Source organism: Perna viridis, chromosome 5, assembly GCF_037379345.1.
Source record: "Perna viridis isolate PV_CMFRI_1.1 ecotype Kerala chromosome 5, ASM3737934v1, whole genome shotgun sequence".
Lineage (NCBI taxonomy): Eukaryota > Metazoa > Mollusca > Bivalvia > Mytilida > Mytilidae > Perna > Perna viridis.
The window spans coordinates 25,378,624-25,396,015 of record NC_142449.1 but is presented as its reverse complement, the minus strand read 5'-3'; the positions used below and the strand labels follow the sequence as shown (position 1 = coordinate 25,396,015).

The window sequence follows — 17,392 nt, the reverse complement described above, 5'->3', positions numbered from 1 at the left end:
CGAGGTTCGAGTAATCCGAGGTTAAGGATAAACCGGATATACTAGTAGTTTGGTCCATGATTGTTTCTGTAGTTACATCATTTGTTGTGCTTGTACATGTACATGTACTTCACTTTACACGGTACTTCGTAATGTCAAGCGTTTCATATCGGAAGATATTTTTTTGTATGTTGTATATCATGTTTGAAATACTGAATGGCACTGAGTGTTTTAGTGAAATTTCCTTTTTATTTTTTCTATATCAAAAACGTCATAGTTCATAACATGCTGCTTTGTTTGATTCACAATCAGGAGTATCGTCAAACCATGTGCTTTACAATATTACAATAAAATTTCAAATTCACTAGGGAAACGAATGTAGTCGTTGAAATACCCTAACTATCGTCTGTTAGATAGTCAGATACCATTACAATTCATCTATATTTTATATTAAATTTGTCAAAATATCAAAATATCCGATATCACTGTTAGTGTAAATTCCCAAGTGTTATTAATAAAATTCGTTTCTTTTAACAACACGAACAATTTCTGTTGCAGAATCTATTAATCTCTATTTTATTTATTCATCAAAATAACATATAGATACAAATGGTGTAGTTATAATTGAATATTTATTTGTTTTCAGTGTGTGAAAGGATTGATATTTTCAGATGCCTGTAGAGGGACCTTAGACATAAATGCTAAAAATGAGAGAGGTGATACTCCACTACATTTAGCAGCTAAATGGGGATATGGTAAGTTAATGTTATAATATTGAGAAATATTGAACACATGAAAAGGGGTAGATTTTATCCTCTCATCAGTGAAGTTATGATTGGAACTTTACTGTGTATCCTTTTGTAACAATTTATTCAGTGCTCTTTAACTAAAGCTTGCACATGATTTGTCCTTAAAATGAAAATCTAGAAGCTTAGTATATTTTCTTAGATAAAAGTAAAAAATCAAGTTCATATTGATGAAAATTGCCTTGTGTATTCTTTGGAACCAAGATCCATCAAAAATTTGAAGTTAAGACCAATCTTTTTACATGAATGTCAAGGAAATGTCACACAGTGTTACCTTTGTTGATTTTCTATTAGCACCATGTTGAAAATATGGTACTAATCATAGTGCACTTTGCAGTGTAGCATTCTGTCAATTCCTCACAAGTTCAAACAACTGTAAAGTAGAATATTTTGGATCTACCTAAGATTAACATGATTGTTGGAATTGCGAATTTTAAAAGACTTACTACTTATAGTAGCACTCTTTTTCATCCCTTTTAGAGGGTTGTTATCAACATAATTGTACATGTTCTTGTAAATTTTCAGTGTGACGTATAATTTCATTTGGCTGATGTATGATTAGTCGTTGTTTTTATGCCAACGAAAATTACATGTACATACTTGTGTTTTTCAAGAGGTTTTGTAGTGTTGACGCAATACATGAATGTCATATTTTAAATTTAATGTTTGTTTACAGAATCAATAGTTAATATATTACTGGAAAACGGGTCAGATCCTTCCATTAGAAACAGGAAGAAGCAGACAGCACTGAGTCTTGCTCAAAATAAAAATGTAGTGCAAATCTTCCATGACTACGAAACCCTTCCCAGAATGGACATGACTAGGTCTCATTCTCAGGTAGGAGGTAGTATAAAAATTTTTGGTGTATTAAGATTATAAGCATTTTTATAAAAGGTATGTGTGATTTATATAAATTTCTGCCCTGAAAATAAACTTTGTCAAAGTAATATGAATATTGCATAATGTTTTGTAAAATGAGTGCAGACTTGGCTCATCTTAAAATGATAACTAATTACTACAAAGAATTAGGATCTTTGCTTGTCATGTTCAGCCATTTTTGTCAGATTTTCAGACTTCTCTGGTTTTATCCATTTTATACAGTCCCTGAACCAATCCGTGCAGCCACTTGACAGACCTATGACCGACTGTATGATCACTGACAGATTGATGACCAATTACTGATGTGATCACAGTTTTGTTATGTTAAATGAAGGATGATTGGTTCACATAAACTTAAAAATTTCCATTTAAATGAATCAAATTAAATACCATATTAAATTTATCATGAATTCTAGAGATTAAATTCACATATCGTATTTTGTTACAAATTAAACAACTGTAGAATAAAAGTAATTGATTGATATTTAAATTCATGGCATTTAGTAAATATGTGTAAAAATGGACCAACAAAATTATGGATTCTGTGAAAGTATATACCGCTCATTGGTCACGTGATACAATCATCGATTTGATGCACGGTGACTGATAGGAAACAGATCATGATCGATGACTGATTACAATTATAGTTGCTCAGATGGGTTCAGGCACTGTAGCATTAATATTTTTTTGCCAAGTACTTCTCTTTTCATAATTTCACTAAACACACCTTGAAATGTTTTTTTTTTGAAGTTTTTATGAAATCCTTGATATTCAGTGTTTTTAATGGAAAAAAGTCTACTAATACAAAACCTTTGGAAAATCTAGTGAAATCTCTTACCTGCCAAAATTTCAAATGCTTATATCTCAAAAATGAGCACACTTACCCATCTGACTTTATATTGGTATAGCATGAATGATTTTAAAATATTTTACACCCATTGAAATTCTTGTAATATTCTTAAATACAGCATCAAACATCTATAAGTGGACCAATATGAGGCAAAAATACTAACTAAAACAAACCAGTATAGAACACTACTGTGTCAAGATATTTTTTCTTGAAGTTTATTGCAATTACCTTTTCTGACTGTCTGCCTGTTACACTTTTTTGTAACAGATTTCTCGATGTCTTTCGGAAGGAATGATTGAATGGGGGTATTCTTTGCAACATTTTGTTTTGATTGAAACTGCTGCATCATAGTTCGCTACCCCTTGTTATATTTCAGCCAGACATGGATTACAGTTTTGTGAAGATCGTAAAACCAAACTTACGAACTAAATCTCGGACAGAATCAATGTCAGCTCCTACTACCCCTGTAGTGGAATCCCTGGACAATATGGAAGAGAAACAGATTAGTAAATTATACAAAGCAATAGAAGACTCTGATGTACCACTGGTATGCAAAATTAAGCTGAAAATTTTGCAAATCATTCCTTATTTAGCCTCTTCTACATATTTATAGAAGTATATATGTGGTATATTGTTAGTACCCTCAATCTGTTATCAACATTACATTTATTGTTTATTTTTGGTCTGATATAGAATTTTTTTATTACTAACAGTAGAGCATTTTTTATGTACTAAGATGTCTATGAGTGGCTTTTTGCTTTGTTAAAACAAAAACTTCATCCAGAATTGATTTCATTAGAGTTGATTGTTTTCATTCATAATACTGGTGTAAACTGCAGTCACTTGTCTTAGGAAAACAAGAGCCATCAACTTATCTGACATATTTGACTTATCTATGTGTTTTTTGTCAATATTAGTAAAAATTTGATGATTTGACATATACTCCACATCGACTTATAGGTAGAAAAATACGATGTTTGATATTTTGGTACACTTTTTTCATAAAAAAAATAAAGTTCTTGTAAGCTTTTTCTGTGTGCCCTAATTTATTGTTTCAAAGTAATGGAACATTAAACATTGGAAAAAAGGAGATGATAAATGTATCATGTGAATCTGTTTATTTTTAGGTTCAGTATTACATGGGATGGACAAGTCTAGACACAGAAGAGTCTGAGCCTGTATCTTCAACTTCCCTTGATATGTGTCATCCATTATGTCAATGTGAGAAATGTGTCAAAGTTCAAAAGGTCAGTTTGGATAAACTATGACATCTACATAGTAGGAGTACTTTTATGAGAAAAATTGTACCATATTTTCAGTTATATGAAAAAAAAAAATCAAATACTGAAACACAAATTTGTATATGTTTCTTTAAATCAAGATATAGCAGCAATTATTTTTGATGTTTTAATCAAAAATGGAATGGTTGGTTGAGCAATGCAAAAATAAAAACAAAATCAAGGATATCACACTGTTAGATTTTGTAAAACAAAACCTGTTTTTCTAATACAGTTATACATCTTTATTCAAACTTCAATCTCAACTTTGTTAAACCATAAAGCATGGAGTGTTTTGGTAAAAAAATACATGTATTAATGGACAATTCTGTTTTCTAGATCTCAGGTACTGGAAAGAACGGTCTTCATGTTAGAATTAAAGATAAGAAAGGGTATACTCCTCTTCATAAAGCTGTTCTCTCCAGTAGTCTTTCTCTAGTCCACTTGTTTGTAACCAAAGGTGCTAAAGTCAATGATACAACAGAAAAAGCCATTACTCCATTACACTTAGCCTGTTATCTGGGACATAGTGATGTAAGTTGTTTAAAGGAATGATTGCAATGTATTATCGGTGTAAGAAATAACCTCAGTCATGTGGATATACTAAATAACTTGTGAAGCAAATCTTTTCCTGTGTGGACCACATGCATTGAGGTTATTTCAGTAAGGTAAAAAAAGTATGAACAATCATTCAATATAAGCATATTTTTAATTCAAAATTTAACAATTCAGCACACCACATCATACAACTTGACAATCACAGGCGCATAGCTGAGGCCAAATTGAAGTGTAGGCAAAATTACGGCAGGGGGTCCAGGGGGGCAAAGCCCCCCCCCCCACGAAGCTCTGCGGAGATAGCATTTTAGAGCATCATTTATGCCTCTCCTGGATGTATTTAAAAAAAAAAAAAAAATTGGCAAAATTAAGTGCAGGCAAAAGCTTTTTTGCCTAACGGCAGCTACGTGTCTGAATCACATAGTAAAATAACGTCTAGGAAGTGATAAATGAAAAAAAAAACATTAATTGGCTATCAGAAGAGACGTTAAATTAAAACTAAATGTATATACTATCAAAGGGGCACAATGTAAAGTGATTAGTATGTTTAGTCTGTCTGTATGTCTGTTGTTAGTTTGTTTTGTTAGAACATAACCTTGTATGAATTACTCCTGAAAAAGTTTTCAATGAAATGTAGTGGGAATATTTAATGTTAAAAGAATCACATGAAATGTACTTGATGTTGGGGATGTATGTTGGAGTATTCATTTGGTTACTTTGCATTTTATTGTGAGTGAGTGAGGGGGGTTTTTAACGACCTTGACTACCCTGTCCGGTCTCACAGGGACAGATATAATTTTCTTGTATTTTTGTTTCATTTTTTATCTTGGATATAGTATTAATAGTTGTTTTAATATATTAATTCAGTTTGTGAATGGTATTGTTCTTTACATTTATTGGTAATTTGAGCAAAATTCCTTTGATGTGTACTTGCTATAAATGCTTGGTTTGGTAAACTGACTTGAAATAAGAAATTATTTATATGCATGCCCCAATCACCTGCATAGATATTCAAATTTTAGGGAGGCCAATGAATTCATGTTTTATTATGATGTTGAATGACTGGCAAATTTGTACTTGCAACTGTTACTGTAAACAAAACTGTAAATAAATATGAAAGAAATACGATACATGAACAACAATATCACAAATCTTTTTAACATTTATCCTGAAATGGTATAATACATCAATATGCTATAGTTTTTTTCTAATTTGCTGCATTCTTATTTGTACATTTAAATCATCTGCTCTCAGCTGAATGAAGATAATTTGGAAAAAACCATGATGCTCTTACCAGTGATGTAGCTGATGTCTATCTTATCTTGTAAACTAGTTACTATAGTTACTGTAAAGTACTTATTTTTAAAATGAAATATATCACATGGTAACTAGATTCAAGGGCGCGACCTTATTTTCAGGAGAACTGACAAAATTGTAACTCACTATTGATAAATTTATGTAATCCTTAAAATAATCCTGATAATAATGCACAACAGATATTAACAAATAAATTTTGTGGTATGCCAACCTTCTCCTGTTACATCACTTCGCCAATTTACTCACATGCTAAATTTTGACTGGATCATATCACAAATCATGACGATCAATGGTCATCCGATAAAATAGTCCCTATTTAAGTAATGCTTATGATTAATATCCATAACATATTACAGATAATGAGCATTATTTTCTTTCATAAATGGCAAATTACCGATATAAGGAATTAATGGGATTTTTTATTTAGATAGTGACTTTATCATGGTTGATATCAGAGCTCACCCTAGCAGGCTCACCTGATATGAAACATGATAAAGTCACTATCAAAAACAAAATGCCATTTACTCCCTTAGTATTGTTTTTTTTTTTAAACAACTTTGAACTTCTTTAATCAGCATTTAATCCTTAAATTGGGTTTCATATTGAAATTCTAAATTTCTTTTTAGATTGCCAATTATTTGGTAGGAAATGGTGCTACGGTCAATGTTAGAGATAGTATGTTAGACACTCCTCTACATTTATGCTCTTATAAAGGTTATGTAAACATACTGGATATGTTAATACAGGTAATACAGTTATCTAAGGATATATGGTGATTTTAAGATCTGAGTCCATCTTTCAATCCCTCATCTATGATACACTTTACTTTAATTCTCAATCATAATTTACAGTGTTCATTTTGCCTCAGTTTTTGTCTGAAAAGAATTTTTGCAACATTTTTATAATTTTTTCAACAAAGGAATAAGTTCAGAAAATATCAAAGTTAGCACATAAAACTAAAGTGATTAAATTAATTGCATAATTCACCAGTTGAGTATGTTCCTTTGTTAAAAACAAAGTTTAATTGCTGTTAAAAATGCATGTGTTGCACTAAAATTGTAGATAAGAATAAAGCAAAATTAGAAAATTTAGCTGAATTGTTAAAATAACTTATTTCATGAGACATTTTTATGTAGAAAATATAGAGTGCATTTGTCGAACTCTTTCACAATTTTACAAAAATAGCTTTTTGTACCATCACAACTCCTGACAAAAGATTTTGTTGTTTATAGCATGCGCTTAATATTTTTGGATAAAAAAATAGCCTTTATCCTCTCATTTTTATGAAAATTCTTTGAAAACTCTGTAGAAGCAGAGTTTTCGTGCCCTTGTGTCCTTGTAACTCATTTGTGAAACAACAGCTTATATTTTATTTATACAATGTATTGGTATTCAGAAAGTATTTTCGGTTTGAAATAGGCAAATAGAAAATTTCAAATAGTAAATTGAAACTTCATCAAAATTGTAAGCCTGAAACTAGTGTTAGTGAGTTTACCCCTTTTTGCACAAATCTGTGCTTTATTCTATAGAAAATGGAAGAATTATAGCCTGGCAAAAAAAAAAGAAGCTTAAATCGATTGCAATTTTGACTACTTACATATACATTACATTTTGGTGTATTCTGTCGAGTAAATGTTATATATAAAAGATATATTAATAGATATGACCACCGTAGCCCACATTTAAGGTGAAAAATATACAGTGTATGCTGGTGTTAATTATTGAAAGATAAATACGGTACTGGTACATGTATGCCTAACTTAAATTCAAGTAGTTGAGGTCCTTTTGATAGACCACTATATGGGTCAGTTTATTATCATGCTACTATTCTCAATTAATTATGATTTTACTCTTACAGAATCATGCCATGGTAAACCCATTTAATAAACAAGATGATACACCATTACATATTGCTGTAAAAAGTCAGATTTTACAAGCTGTGAGGAAACTATTGAAAGCAGGTGCTAACCCGTCCCTCCGCAATAAAGAGTGTGATTTACCTATTTTCTATGCAAAAGTAAGTTAGTGTTTGTTGTATTGTTTATTATGTTGTATATAATGCATGAAAAATATACTTGTAAGATTTGTATTTGTTTGCTTCTTTAGATATATGTGCAGGTCCATATAATGCTATGGATAGCTAGGAAATTATTTGGATCCCCTCGCTTTCAAATCAAGAATGTGACATCATAAATTAAAACAAATATGCATGTTTTTTTTTCTTTTCATCTAGACGAATACTCCATTGTAAACTACATTTGTAAAATTTAAAATAGCAAATAGTTCATGACACTTCGGGTAATGGGTCCAGAAACAATCAAAAATGCCGGTCATTGACCAACATATTTTGCAATTGTCTGACAACCATTTTCCAATATCGGACATAAAAAATTGTCAACCCTTATAAATTTCAGTCAGTGTGGTTTTATTAGTGTATAAACATCCTGTCTACCTGTCTCCTAATTGTTTAATGGAAATTAATTGACAGGTGCGTGTCAATTTTAGCCGATGTGCAGCCACTTGTGACCCTGATTTACCTGTAACTGATTAGTTGATTGCATAATTGAATTAACGGTACACATGCAGCCCCATTGCATAAATGAATTAATTGAAGTGGCTTGGACAATTTTCATACATTTATTAGTTGATTTATTAAGAAAAGGATTGAGTTGTCAATCGATCATTTCCCCACCGAAGGTAACGAAAGCACATGTGGCATAATCGGCAAAGTAATAATTGCAAACTACGACTGATTTGTAATTAGTAATTATTATTTTACCGATTGAATCTTTTTAACGCAGTAGTCAACAGCCCATTTAAATCAATATACAGAATGCATTTGAGATTTTCTTTTGTAATTTTCATCACTCGGAAGTTTTCGGCTGTTTGCGGATGTGATGAAAAAAGCCTGAGAGATATATACGATGTTTTGTTTACATGTTGGAACATCCACAATGTGGTTGAGACTGAACTCGTTCACTTGTTTAGATATTTTATAAAAGACAGAGTATGTGATGTAATAACACAAATTCCTATAGTTGTCTTAAAATAACTACATGTACATGAACAAGTTTTTTAGCTCACCTGGCCAAAGGCCATGTTAGCTATTGCCATCACTTGGCATCCGTCGTCATTGTAATCTGTCATCATCGTTAACAATTATACAAAACTCTTCTCCCCTGAAACTACTTGATTGATTAGAACCAAACTTGGTATAAATGTTCCTTGGGGTATTCTGCAGAGAACAGATGTGGGGATTTTTGATTCGTCGAAAAACATGGCAGCTGTTACTAAAAATAGAACATAGGGATCAGACAGTAGTTTTTCACATATATCTCCAAATCCGTTAGGTTTAACTATATTCTGTCATGGGTAAAAGTATTCAGCATTATAAGATCTATCTCTGGTCAAATTTTGTTTTTAATCTGTTAAGCCATGTTGGAGTTATTGCCCTTTTTCAACGATTTTTTTCTATTTTTAATGTTATTTCTTTGAAAAATCTTCTCCTCTGACACTACTTGACCAATTGAAACCAAACTTAGTATGAATGTTCCTTGGGGTGTCCTGTGTAGAAGTGGTTTGGGGATTGTTGATTCGTCAAAAACATGGCCGCTGTTACTGAAAATAGAACATAGGTGTCAGACAGTAGTTTTCACATATATCTCCAAAGTTGTTAGGTTTAACTAAATTCTGACTGGGTAAAAGTGTTCAGCATGATAAGATCTATCTCTGGTCAAATTTTGGTTTTAATCCATTAAGCCTTGTGTAGTTATTGCCCTTTTTCAACGATTTTTCTCTTTTTTTAATGTTATTTCTTTCGAAAAACTTCTCTGGCATTATTTGATCAATTGGAAGCAAACTTGGTATGAATGTTCCTTGGTGTATCCTGCATAGAATTGATGTAGGGATTATTGATCCGTCAAAAAACATGGCAGCCGTTACTAAAAATAGAACATACAGTGTATGGGTCAGACAGTAGTTTTTCGCATATAACTCCAAAACCGTTAGGTTTAGCCAAATTCTTTCAATAGCTGAAATGATCCTTATTATTAGGACTACAAAAGTCTTTAGGGATAAAAGTTGTCAGATGAGGTCTCACTAACCACTTCTAAAGTTTCCATTACTTTACATGTTAAACAAGTAATTTTCAATGTTTCACTGTGAATTCCCAGGACAAATGACACCTAGAAGTTGCGTACCATTGCGAAGCTTGGTAAATAAGGTTTTCAAAATCATTATTCTAATGGTACGATGACCGTAGAAATTCTTCACAAAATTTACTCGAATAGAAAATACTGAAAATCAACATTTTTACCTTTTCTGCTAAATGACAGCATGGAGGCATATTACTCACACATGTAAACAATATTCAAACACTTTTGTAGTAAATTACAAATATGGTTTTAAAGTACACATTCTCAGCTTTATTTTAACTACTTTTGATCAGAATACACACAAATAATGTACTTACAATGCATATTTCTAGGTTCAGTGTGTTTTTGGTACTACATAGAGGGTGGCCATCTGACCTGGAAGTGGTTAGTGAAACCTGACTCCTTGTAAGAGTTATTGGTCTTGAAGGGAAAAATGACTTTTTTTTTTTTTTTTTTTGAAGTTTTCAGTCAATATCTTGAAAACAGTGATAGATTAAAAGAAGCCCTACCAAAGACTTCTTGAGTCAAAATTGTTGGACAACTTCTTTGAAAGGCAAAATTCAACCTGGTGGGCGATTCAGGCTCCTGGGAGCTTCTTGTTTTTCGATCTGAGCAAGACTCACACTAACGTCTGCTGAAGTTTGATAAAATGACCGGCATGGGCTGTCAAAATTTCCGGACCCTTGCTTTGGGTCAAGTTGCGATATCTAGAACAGATGGTTGCCCCAAAAAATTTCATGGACCTCAGCTTTGGACCAGATATGCTTTTGGGGTGAACACAGCTGGTCCATATATTACCATTTCACCCTTATCATCACAGAGGTTGATCCAGAGACTCTTAAAAGAGGTCCCCCCCCTGGCTGGCCTAAGAGATGGCCTGGCTTTGCCATGACTCAGTAATTCCTTTATAATCAAATAAATATGTCAGACCTAAGCCCCCACCCACACCAACTAGATTAGCCTGTGAACCATTTGCTTTAAAGTATGTTTTTTTATGATCAGTATGTCTGCTTATTGAACCCATTTGTGTCCACAACTCCTTGGAAGCTTCTCTCAGCAATTTTAGAGGATAATTTGTGGTATATGTATTGCTATTGTGTAATTTTTAAATGTAAATACATGTACTATTAATAGGAAGAATTTTAGGTCTTTTATTCAAATGTCAGGGTTAAATTGAATTATTTGAAAATAAATGTGAATGAAAGTTTGCAGAGGAAATCTTATTCTTAGCTATGCTCATAGTTTTCTTGGTTTAGTATGAAGAACACTTAGTACAGAAGCTGTGATCGATTTTAGCAATCAAAAAATCTTTCAGGAGAAACACAAGAGATACCTGTATGTTTTGTACATGCCATAATGTTTATGCAATAATGATTTCCTTGTTATGTTTAGCTTCATAGCTGACTTTAAATTTATGGGTACTTTTCAAATACTGTAAATGCATTTATTTTTTATAGATTCTGTCGAGGGAACATATTTAATGGTATCAATTTTCAAGGTTTTAAAAAGTGATAAGCATTATATAGTGTTAATAATTTATTTTGTGACTACTATATTTTACACTTTTCTGTACACTGCGAAAATAGCAAAAATATGTACACTGTGAAAATTAATATATTTATTATAAGCTCAGAAAGCATTGAGATGCACTGAGCGTTAGTGACATCCTGAGTCAAAGGCATATTCTAAAATCATATTATATTCAATAAGGTTTGCCAATATTTGTGTGAATGTCAAAACACAAGTGCAAATAGTTTCTCTCTTTTTAGCACTGATATGCTATTGATTCTTTTAAAAGTTAAACAGAGGTCATTTTAGTGCTTTGGTTGTGTCTCTTGATTTTTAATTTCCTTCTTCAATACTTCATGCCTAATAAGGCTTAACTTTGGAACTGTTTTGTTCCCATTACTGCCTTTTAAGGAAAACCCCAAGTGAATAGAAATCTTTTAAAAAGTCTGTTAAAAGATTTATTCAAGATGATCAACTATAATTGTTTTTGTAAAACCTGAACACTTAAGTACCTATCCTTATAATATACAAGTACTCAGAATAGGTCATTATTACTGGTCCATGGTGGGCAGTGTTTTAGTACTGCCACTTTTTCTTTTTTTAACTTTTTTTTAGTTTAAACAAGCATGTGCATGCCATCTGACTTGTAAAAACAATTTTCCTGACATGTACATTCTGTTCCTTGTGTAAAGGGGTCATTTCAAGGCTTTGCTTGTCATGTGCCTACTTCCACCATAGGTAGTGGAAAAAACAAATTCCATCTAGACTGTGGTGTATTTTTGAAAGAATTAGGGATGCACATGCAAATTCATTTGAAATTCTTATGATTTTTATGTGACAATTATTTCACATGAAAGGACAATTCTTATACTGTAATTTTCTTGTAATTAGACTTCACAATATATGTTTCACTGTTTACTCCATTTGGTAAAAGTCATATGAACATATTTTTCTGTGTACTGGTAAATTATTCCCCCCATACTTTGATGGGGGGAGGGACATGTTATTTTTCCTCTGTTTGTCTCCATCTTTTTGTCAATCTAACTGTCCATCACTCTTTTGTAAGGGCAACTTCTCAGAAACTATTGCACTAAATTTTTTGAAACTTTGTAGTCAGATAATACATCTGTTTGTGCATTTTAGGTCGGAGAAAAAGACTTGTCTGCTTAAGCTTGCCTTACCTACCCGAGCACGGTTTATGACATGCTGCTAAAGTGTCATTTTTTAAGCACTATTAAGTCATTAATAAATAAATGTTTACATAAGTATACATATAAAATAGTTTTTAGAAAATAAAATAAAATTTCTACCTACCTACCTACCTACCTACCTACCTACCTACCTATTTTTTATCCAATATTAACTTAAATATATATATATTTTTCTTGGCCGTACCACAAATTGATGATTCACTGAATATTTTGAGAGTTCTACTCCTTTAAACTTGGGATGATTTGGAGAGATTTATATTTTTGTAACTAGTTGATGGTAGGGTCACCAGTCAATAATCTTTATGTCATCTGTTTTTGAATTTAATAATTTTGATTTTAGAGTATGACTTTACAAATAATATCAGTTAAAACTAAATAAATTTACAATTTTTTAGAACTTTGAAGTTGATTGATTTAGAAATCTTGTTTGAGCTGTCCTGTCACGTTTTGTTTAGACATTAATGATATTCCTCATCTGACAAACTAGATTTTTGGGCTGTGTTGGGGTTATTTTTATTGGAGTGAATCTGACAGGTTGTGACTAAATTCTGAAATGAAGAAACTAGAACAAATAAGATCAAATAAGATGTACTTAGAAAGATTGACAAGTGTAAAAACTAAGATAGACAGTGTAGAAGGTTGAGTATTGAAACTTAAAGGAAAACAGATAATTTTTTATACTCCCATTGCTGATTATATAATTTCATAGGATAACTTGTAAATTCAGTGATAGTATCATTTTTTTTTTTAATTTACATATATTTTTTGTGATTGTAGTTTAAATTGCTTGCTTATTTATATTTCTTTTGGAAGGGTTTATTAGGTCCCCACCATGAAAAGAATTTTTTAACAATAGAAGAAATTGTATTTTTATTATACCTTGTACCCAACGAGTGGTTGGTATATTGGAACCACTTTATCCGTCCATCTGCCATTCCCTTTAGGTTACAGACCACCAATTCAACCAATGAGCATTTGGAACGTACGCAAAAATAGTCCTACGCAGAAATTACCCCTGTTCCTCATAGTGCTGTGAAAAAATTTCTCATCTCATTTAAAAAATTTAAACAGTTTCTGAAAGAAAAAACATTTCTGTACATTTTATAGGTGCATTTCGCTTCTTGTGATGTGAAGCTTAATCTCCATAATGATTTCTAAATATACCCCTATCTTGTGAAAACACTGGGATTTCCCATGCTATTTATAGACACTTCAATTCCGGTGACCAGTACTGCACTGCAAGTCTGCCAACCCCACATGCCATTCTGAGGATTGTGAGCTGACATATGTAGAATCATGCTGATATATAGTCCTCTGCAGGTTAAAGTTAAGGTAAAGTCCAGAGAAGCCATTGAATATTGTGAAATTAGCATAGAAGCCTATGGGAAGTGGAATTACTGGTTTTTAGCCTTAAGCTTAGGCCATGGCAAAATGAAAAGTTTCTTGGAATAGCTTTAAACTACTTGAAGATCTTGTAAACTTTGCTATGAGAGGAATACACTACAAAAATCCTTCAAAATATGCATTTTTTTAAGTTATAGGTCCAAATCATGGAAAATTGGTCTTTTTGGCTGAATTTTATGTCCTATCTTGTGAAAAGTGTAGAAAATTTAGTAAAAATATCAAATATTTAACTTTGAGGGCTATATTTACCTTAATATGGTGGTAATCAGCACTTGAAATCAAGTTTTGTGTAAATTTGAGCAAAAATTTGATAAGAAATGAGGAAAAACTCACTTTCATTACTTCGGTTAAAGACATATAAGCATTTCCCTATGACAACATGGAAAATCCATTTTTGAGTACTTTTTTTGCTTTAGGTGCCCTTTACTTGTCATGTTTTATTGTGAAAACACTGTATTTACAAATTTAAAGCCAAAGATATCACCTTTTGCGAAAATTTAAAGATTTAGGGTTTTTGACATGTGATCAAGAAAAAGGGGGAGGCATGTCTGACATAAATTTTTAAAAATAGACCAATTTTTCAGAAATGACTACTTTTAAAGGCTATCTCTTTATTAATATTGTTAAAAAACAAGTTGTGATTGATTTTTTTTATTTGAAAAGTCAGAAAAAGTTCTTTGCAAATATTTAATGCATTTAAGTATGGTAGAATATTGTCACTTTTTTGCTCGCGCAACTTGGTTACCCTATATTTAAAAATCAAATATTTAAAAAAGTGCTTGTCACATTTCACTGAAACTTTGCAAATGCATTCAGTATGTGTATAGGAAGATATTTGTATAGTTATTAATTTTTTCTAAGACAGAAAGTGACCCTTTAGGTTACAGACCACCAATTCAACCAATGAGCATATGGAACGTACGCAAAAAATAGTCCTACCCAGAAATTACCCCTGTTCCTCATAGTGCTGTGAAAAAATTTCTCATCTCATTTAAAAAATTTAAACAGTTTCTGAAAGGAAAAACATTTCTGTACATTTTATAGGTGCATTTTGCTTCTTGTGATGTGAAGCCTAATCTCCATAATGATTTCTAAATATACCCCTATCTTGTGAAAACACTGGGATTTCCCATGCTATTTATAGACACTTCACTTCCGGTGACCAGTACTGCACTGCAAGTCTGCTAACCCCACATGCCATTCTGAGGATTGTGAGCTGACATATGTAGAATCATGCTGATATATAGTCCTCTGCAGGTTAAAGTTAAGGTAAAGTCCAGAGAAGCCATTGAATATTGTGAAATAAGCATAGAAGCCTATGGGAAGTGGAATTAGTGGTTTTTAGCCTTAATCTGAATTTTTGTCACAATTATCTATACTCCCAGTGGAAGGATTGATTTCAGATTTGGTGTGTGTGTGGCTTAATATAGATGGGGCATATACTATAAGCAATTTTGGTTGCTGTCCAAGATCATCTTCCTGTTTTGTGGTACTTTGCCATTTTTCACTATATGGAATGATAGAGAAACTTTTCCACACAAAAATCTTGGCTCCAAATTGATTAATTGATTTCAAATTAGGTGTGTGACTTTACATAGGTGGGCATATGTTGTAAGCAATTTTTTCTCTCTCCAATATCAACTTTCTGTAAGAGTTGGGGTATGCATAGCACGACAACATGTGCAAATTCCTGTTTGTGACATAAGTTCATATTGATACAAAATTCTACTACATACATGTACATATATTTGTTAACTGAAACTACACATCTGTACTTGATGAATGCAAACTTGAGAGTATTTATATAATTTAAAATGTGTCCTTACTAGAAATGATCCAATTCACAAAATAATATCTCTAAAACTCTCTGATAATAGATTACATGGCAGTCAATACTTTAATTTTGTTTTATTTGTTCTAACCCATAATGGACCACCATACTTTCAGCAATGTTAGAAAATTAAATTACATTAAAGAATATTAAATGTGTTGCTATAAAGAGTATCAGATGGAATATATCAATCTTGAAAGGCAAGTTTTTAAGGACTATATTAATGCCCTGTTTTTGTCACAATTATTATGTAATATGCATTCTTCTGACAGTTTGATTTTCCTAGACAGAATTGGATGTGACGAGCTTCACTGAATTGTCATATAGATAGCTGTAAAAGGGAGATAACTCGGAAAATATTATCTGTATCTCATGCTTAGATACACCATAAATGTAGAATATGTTATATTTTTGATCAGGTTTCTAATACCTTATGACACATGCAGCTTTTATGATAGGAAAATCCTTTTTACAAACTCATGAAAAGTAGAAAAAACTTAAAGTGATACTTTTGAACAACAACTTGTCAATACTTTAAATTTTAATGCTGTTAGTTGAAGAACCTTAATTTCATTATTGAGAAATGTAATGACTGGAGCAGAAGAAGCAAACACTTGTTCTAATGTAAGGGAATAATAAAATTTTGCCTTGATAGTTTTTTTTTTTTGCTTGGCTTGAAAATAACAGTAATCAAAATAGATTACAATGTGTTGATAAAGCCTCTGGCATAGATACTCAGATTGAAGGTCATTGACCTCAAGCAGCAACTTTATTAGGAAGAATTCGTTTTTTTCTTCTATCCTATCTCCTTTAGTAGGCTATATTAATAACTTCTCTGTCTAAAAATGCTTGGACATAACTGGGACCATATGCCCCTTTAAAAAGTAGAATGAAAAATATAAGGTTTGACAAAAGTATTTCAGTAACATAATCCTTGTACTTAGGTGATACTAAGGTATTGCTTTTTTGGCATCAGTGTCAGCATTCGTATTAAGTTTTCTGATTAGGTTAGTTTAACATGCATCACTACGCCTGAGTTTCATATCTTTTTCATGCATATGCCCCCACTGTCACAGTCTATTGATATTTTTTTTTAAGGTTTTAATGTTAAATTTTCTAATTAGGTCAGTTTAACATGAACAGCTCTATTGCCAAATTTTGAGTAACAGCAACCGTGTGTGACAGGCAACATATCTCATTGATAACAGTGTTAGTTTATACTTGATTGACACATGTACATGATATATGTTCAAACATATTTTACACTTTTATTCATTGATTGGTTGATTCTTGTTTTACTTCCCATGGCAGATATTCCGTGCATTTCTGAATGAGAACATTTGATGTATGATACACAGCCTGCTTTATACTAGTCTAACACACTGAACCAGATATTTTTGTTTTCATACTTTACAGAAGCGAAAGTTCACATCTATGCAATGTTTCTTATCTATAGAGACCTTTGTTCTTGGTGGATGGTTTGTATGGCATAAAGTTTGGGAGAATTTGAACTTCAATTTTGTATTTCTTTGTTTTAAGAAATCAGAGAAAGTGGGTCTTATATTAAAACTCATGGATTATCAGATGCTTTTTTTATCTCTTAGTTAAATGATGATATAT

At 31.8% G+C, this 17,392-nt stretch overlaps 1 protein-coding gene across 6 annotated transcripts in view; it reads left to right on the top strand.

Moving 5' to 3' along the window:
* The window catches only part of LOC148616816 (ankyrin repeat domain-containing protein 27-like), a 55,518-nt gene that overhangs the window by 18,191 nt on the left and 19,935 nt on the right, over positions 1–17,392 (top strand). For 5 of the 6 annotated variants that reach the window (XR_015922304.1, XM_088583905.1, XM_088583907.1 and 2 more), the window contains exons 18-24: positions 626–734; positions 1,462–1,622; positions 2,891–3,061; positions 3,642–3,761; positions 4,131–4,325; positions 6,290–6,409; positions 7,522–7,680. Coding sequence is in view for 4 of the 6 variants with exons in the window: in XM_088583905.1 (XP_088440031.1) it covers positions 626–734; positions 1,462–1,622; positions 2,891–3,061; positions 3,642–3,761; positions 4,131–4,325; positions 6,290–6,409; positions 7,522–7,680 (1,035 nt within the window). In the remaining 2 variants the exon portion in view is untranslated. Of the gene's footprint in view, positions 1–625; positions 735–1,461; positions 1,623–2,890; positions 3,062–3,641; positions 3,762–4,130; positions 4,326–6,289; positions 6,410–7,521; positions 7,681–10,149; positions 10,223–17,392 lie in introns of all 6 variants that reach the window. The other variant, XR_015922303.1, reaches the window with a different exon arrangement.